The 6,688-nt window shown below is 33.1% G+C and overlaps 1 protein-coding gene across 1 annotated transcript; it reads right to left on the reverse strand.

Moving 5' to 3' along the window:
• Positions 1 to 1,758: 1,758 nt before the first annotated feature.
• LOC132629044 (uncharacterized) lies at positions 1,759 to 4,024 on the reverse strand. Its single transcript, XM_060344788.1, has 2 exons — positions 1,999 to 4,024; positions 1,759 to 1,904 (listed from the first exon to the last, which is right to left on the reverse strand). The coding sequence occupies exons 1-2, from the start codon at positions 4,022 to 4,024 to the stop codon at positions 1,759 to 1,761; spliced, it is 2,172 nt and encodes a 723-aa protein (XP_060200771.1).
• Positions 4,025 to 6,688: the final 2,664 nt, after the last annotated feature.

Genomic DNA, 6,688 nt, shown 5'->3' on the forward strand with positions numbered 1-6,688 from the left:
CTAATTGATGGAACATGCATGATGTTGTTGAGAGTCAGCACCTTGCCGAATGTCATCTTCAACAGAACCTTTCCATATCCTTCAACTTTGGCTGTTGCAGTATTTCCCATGTATAGCTCATCTTCGGGTCCAGCGGGAGTGTAGGTTGTAAATGCTTTCTTAACAGCCACCACTCCTTTGGGTTACCAACCAGGTTGCACTCAGACAACATTGCACACAGGTCATCAACATCTTCCACCATGTTTGCCTGACCCTTGTTTTTCTCTTTGTCCTTCTTGGGGGCACGACAGTCGGGAGCTTTATGGCCTGCTTTATCACAGTTATAACAGTTGCCCTTGAACTTTTTCTTGTTAGGGTGCTTCTCCTTTCTGGAATGCCTCTTCCTTTTATTGTTCTTTTTCGGAGCAGCATCTTCAATGACACTTGCCCCTTCAATTGGTGAACTCTTACGGTACCTCTTCTCAGCGGTTTTGTTATCTTCCTCGATCTTGAGACGAATCACAAGATCCTCCAACTTCATTTCCTTTCTCTTGTGCTTAAGATAATTCTTGAAATCTTTCCATGAGGTTGGCAACTTCTCAATCATTGCAGCCACTTGGAATGCTTCATTCACTACCATACCTTCAGCAATAAGGTCATGGAAGATAAGTTGAAGCTCTTGAACTTGGGCTCCAACAGTTTTTCCATCCACCATTTTGTAGTCTAGGAATTTGGCAACCACAAACTTCTTCAAGCAAGCATCTTCGGTTCTGTACTTCTTTTCGAGTGCACTCCACAGTTCTTTGGAGGTCTCTACTGCACTGTAGACGTTGTACAAATCATCTTCTCAGGCACTCAAAATGTAGCCTTTGCACGAAAAATCAGCCTGTTTCCAAGCCTCGGTAACCATGAACTTCTGGTTGTCAGGCATGTCGGCGGCAGGCACGGGAGGGTCCTCATTGGTGAACTTTTGCATACCAAGGGTGGTAAGCCAAAAGAACATTCTCTGCTGCCATCCTTTAAAGTTGGCACCGGTGAACTTCGCAGGTTTCTCAGCCAGTGGCACAGCGGTACGGGTTGTCGGAGTAACCACTGGCTATGTTGCTCGGACTCGGGTGCGGGTGTCGGATACGGGTATGGATCTAGAGGTCGGACTCGGCATGATCTAAATTTTAAGATTCGTGGGTACGGATCCGGGTACGGATACGGGTGCGGGGATTCGACAAAAATAATTCAAAATTCTAATAATATAGCTACAAGAATATGCCTAGATTATGAGAGCTTTTTGTGGAAGCACTTACATGTAGTTTGTACGAGACATGTGATTCAATCTTCCATTCTACTAGGTGCTAGACTGCGTGCTCCGAGATGGACAATATTCCATCCTTTCTCCTACAATTCACACAACAAAGTAGCAAACTAAATATTAAAAACATATTAAAGTATAACAAAGATAATTAAAAGAAATTAACATAAAACATAAGAAAACTTATCTTCCAAGAGTTGCATAACTCTTGATATTGCTCCACAGCTTTGCCTCTTCAGTCTTTAGTAATCAAGATGCAGAAAATAACTTTGGAAAGTAAATGGGAGTAAAATAAGCCAATTTAAACAAAGTAAGATCTGAAATCTTATATGTTTAAGACATCAACAGAGAGACATGCTCAAAAAGACTTATACATAGAATCTAGTCATGTTCAAAAAGACTTATCACTTATATTATATACACTTCAAGTCATGTTCAAAAAGACATAAATAAAGAGTCAACTCATATTCAAATCAGCTTTCTTCTTCCATGTCTTCAACTTCCTCCAAGTCTTCAAATTCCTCTCCAAATATCACCCCTTCTAATTGTGGTTCATTCATCGATAGCTCAAGTAAACTATTAGAAGTCTCATCAATATCAATATCGACATGATCTCCACCTAGAACCACATGAAAATGAATTAGAAATATTAAAATGTTTCAAAGGGATAAAACTTATCATACAATAAATTATTTAAGAAATTGTACACATACCCAAATCCCAAAACTTGCTTGGACCACTCGTATATTTTTCTTTCTTGCGAGAGAGAAAACGTATGTTATAATGTACAAACACCAAATCTTCAGCTCTTGTAGTTGTTAACTTATTTCTCTTGATATTGTGAATCATAGAATAAGTGCTCCAATTTCTTTCACAACAAGAGGAAGAAGCCGGTTGTGAAAGCAATTTGAAAGCCAACTTTTGCAAAAGAGGAGCCGAAACGCCGTGATTCGCCCACCAAGAAAGAGGTTCCTCATACATCATAGCTTCAATAACATGAGGCTCACCAAAATAACCACTACCGCTACAAAAGGCTCCATATTCTAGAGAAACTTTTTTGAACTCATTTGAATTTCTAAAATATCTCCGGAAGCACTCTACCCTATTGAAAGAAATCTCACTATCTTCATTCGGTGGAAATCTTCGAATCCCATTTTCACCTTTGAGCCATGTTTCATGATAGTACTTTGGAACCAAAGAATGTGCCATGCAATGCAATGGGGTATTGCTTTTATTCCATCTAGCCTCAAGAATTCCGTGAATTGTATCAAAGAAATCCGATTGACCGGTAAGGAGATCTTTCCCCTCATGCTCAAAAATAATTTTCTTCACTTTCTCGGTCATTGTGTCCCACATATCATATATAAGGTGTAAACTTGGACAATCAAGATCGACATTTCTAAGCATAGATAAAATTGGTTTCGTAAATTCTAAAAAGAAGTCAACTTTATCCCACCATTCATCTTTCATTATAAGAGATTTAATGTCACGTGTTTTGGCTTCAATTACCTTATCTCCCTTGTAGTGCTTCCATTCGTCGTCCATCACCATTTGCTCTAAAAACTTCTTCACTTTTTGAAAACGATCAGCCATGATAATATGTGAAGCAAACCTTGTCTCAGCAACTCTCAACATACATAAATCCGAATATTTTTTAAAGATAGAATGAGCGATGTCATGATTCACCACGAAATTTTTCAGATTGTTCATTTGACTAATCAACTCTACCATCCACTTGCAATTTTTATAGTGAGTTGATTTTTCCGAAGGTTGACACATGCTTTTCAATGCTAGATTTAAACAATGAACTACACATGGTGTCCAAAAGATGTGAGGAAAAGATTGCTCTACGATACTACCGGCAAGTTTCATATTACTTGCATTATCTGTTATAACTTGAACAACATTCTCCGAACCAACTCCTTCTATTGCTTTAACAAATAGATTAGCAACATAGTCACCATCCTTCACAATTCCACTTGAATTAATGGAATTTAAAAATATTGGTCCCCCGCTAGATGCCGCCATTATATTTATCAATGGTCGTCTCTTAACATCCGACCATCCATCGGAACAAATTGACAACCCTTTCTTTTTCCATGAATCTTTAATTGGCTGCAATTTTGTCATAATGTTCATCTTTTCTTGAGATAAAAGACTCGTTCTAAGCCTATTATACGTTGGAGGAGTATAACCAGCTAAAGGATTATCTGCTAGAAACTTTGAATACTTTTTGAAGTATGGAGAATTTGCTAGATTGAATGATAAACCTGATGCATAGAACATACGGGCTGCCAATTTGTCCGCCGTATTTCTTTGATGAAGGTTGAAAGCTTTTTCAATACCTCCACCTTCTGCACCTTTCCTTTTTTTCTGTTGTTCTAAATCAGAACCTTCTGGTAGTGAAATGTAATCTGATTTTTTTCTAGCATTTACTTGGATGGATAATTTTTTACTTTCAGCTTGCTCATGCTCCAATTTTAAAACCGCGTATACATCACTACTTATTTGTTTGCAAGCTTCAACCCCATGATTTGAAAGCTTTAAAAGATGTCCTTTGACTTTATAATATGATCCAGTAACCTTTTTGTTGCAATAGTTGCACAACCAAGTCCTATTTCCACCACCACCAGCAGCAAGTTGAATAACTTTCACATGATTCCATAAGGGTGTATCATCAAAGTTTTCTACGGTCTTTGATGGTCTTAGAAAAACTTTTCCTTTTTGTTTTTCAGCCATAGATGAAGAATTTTGAAATAGATTGGAAAAAAAAAACCAGTGAAGGGTTGTTCTTGTTGCCACCGAAAAATGCTTAGAATAGGAGGAAGAGAAGTCTTCTTTCTTTGGAGGGAAAACAAAATTTGGGGAAGTGTGTACACAGAAATGAGTACACTAGTATAGTAGCCTTATGGCTACCTCTGATATTTGTCTTTGGACTAAAATGACTGTGTATAGTATCTTTTTTGGACTATAGCATTAAATGAGATTGGATGAGTCATATGTGTTTATTATATTAATTTATTACTTTAAGTTATGGAGATTTGACATTTACGTTCATATAAATAATTACATTACAAGTCTTTAATACTCTTTAACTAAGTTTGGAGGATTAATGTGATTTATTTAAAAATTATATAATCATAATTATTAGTTATGTAATGTTAAGGGTCGTTTGGTAGCTGTTTAGAGTTATGCAGGTATTTGTTATACATGAATTAGTTATGAAGAAATTTATGTTTTATTTATGTAGGTATTAGTTATGGAGGGTTTAGTTATTCACGTATTAATTACTCCAACATTTACTATGCGTAAATTTCTCCATAACTTATATATGTATTAGTTATGCTGGTTTCTAAACTGTAGACCGAACATCGTAACTAGCTACCAAACACGATACTTATGTAAGATTTTAATATATGAATAACTTGTCTCTTAACTAGCTACCAAACATGGTATTGATTTTATATTGATTAACTATATTATGATTGTGTATATTTCTTGTTATAGTCATTGGACCTAATCAAATGTATAATTACATTTTACTTAATCGAACTTACATAAAGTTTTGGTAGTTCATATATCTTGTTATTCTCCAAACCCCAAACCCCAAATTCCAAACCCTAAACCCCAAACCCAAACCCTAAATTCTAAACCCCAAACCCAAACATCAAATTTCAAACCCCAACTCAAGAACTAACTAGTAGATTGAGCATATTGTGTTAACAACTCTTGTTATAATTCTTAGTCCCAGTCAAATGTTTACACTCTATATTCGATAATTCAAACTTATACTAACGCAATTAGACAAATATTCCAACAAGTCTACCTGATTAATGTTATAAGCATTATATTATTTAATTATATTATAATAGTGTATATATCTTGTTATAATGTTTGGTCCTAATTAAATGTATAGTTACGTTCTACTTATTCAATTACCTAAAACTTATACTAATGGAGATAAACAAATAGTCTACCAAGTTTACTTGATCATGTTATAAGCATTATAATATTTAATTATATTGTGATCGTGTATATTTCTTGTTATAATCTTTAGTCCTAATTAATCAAATGTATAATTACATTGTACTATTCAATTGTTGAAAACTTATATGAAGTATTTGTGCATATCTTTAGTACTTATTTATATTATATATAATACTCATTTGCTATTAGATATTTATAGATTTTTATTTAAGTTCATTAATATTATAAGTAGAATAATATTTTTTTATAAATTTTTCACAAATTTAATACTTTTTTTAATGATTGTTATTTTAATATTAAATGCATTAAACATATATATGCACATACACGTTTGTGTATATATTAAGCTCACCCCTCTTGAACAGGTTATGGTTGACACTTGACACTAATCTAATATTTTATAAATTATAAATTAAATTTTATTTACAATATAAATAGATAATACTTTTAGGAATTTATTATAAAATATTTATTAATTATTTTTGTATCACCTACATTATTATATGCTTAAAAAGTTATTATTATTTGTTATTTTCACTTGAATAAATAGATATTGGAGTTTTAATTATTATTATCTAATAAAAATATTTTCTTTTACGTTGCTCATTTATTTCATTATGAAAATGTCATTAGCTTATATACACTTAGTATTTTTCACTTTTCTCTTCTCATGTCGAAATTAATATTTAGTTTTTAAATAATTTTTTGAAATATTAAAAAATAAAAAACAGCATGATTTTGAAGAAGTAAAAGATTACAAATGTTGATAATGTTAAGAGTAAGATAAGCAATTTAAAAAGTCAATTAGGATAAAGGGAGAGAATATCTATTATTCAAAATTGAAAAGAGAGTTTAATTTTTAAAGCAAAGTTGAATAAATAATTTTCACCCTATAAAAAAAAAAAATCTTATAACAGTGATTTGACAAATTTGAATGTACTAAGCATTCCAATTCTTGGCAACTCTTATGATAATTTTTTAATTTAAAAGTTCAATTGGGTATATGCAGGTCATTAGTGGATTTTTTTTATTTTTAAAATAAGGGACAAAATTTGGATGAAATAATATTGTAAATAATGTGCACGTGGACATTATTATAATTTAAAACTAAATACGTATATTAAATTAATTGTATTATAATTTTCATATGTACAAATTTTTGAGAATTAATTAGGAGAAAGAAGCATATTTTAATTAGTTCAAAATGAAAAGAAATTAGGATGATTAATTCATCTACATAATATTGGGCCAATTCCCTTCTTATCCAAATTAAATCAGCAACCCAACAAATCTGTGGCCCAAACAAATTCAGCAGCCCAACCAACCGACTCGGCCCAAACCCCACTTAAAACTAACGGCCCTTTCTTCTTAAATCAACAACCCTAAACGTTGGGTTCCCCTCTGCTCTCTCTTCAA

This window comes from Lycium barbarum, chromosome 2, assembly GCF_019175385.1.
Source record: "Lycium barbarum isolate Lr01 chromosome 2, ASM1917538v2, whole genome shotgun sequence".
NCBI lineage: Eukaryota > Viridiplantae > Streptophyta > Magnoliopsida > Solanales > Solanaceae > Lycium > Lycium barbarum.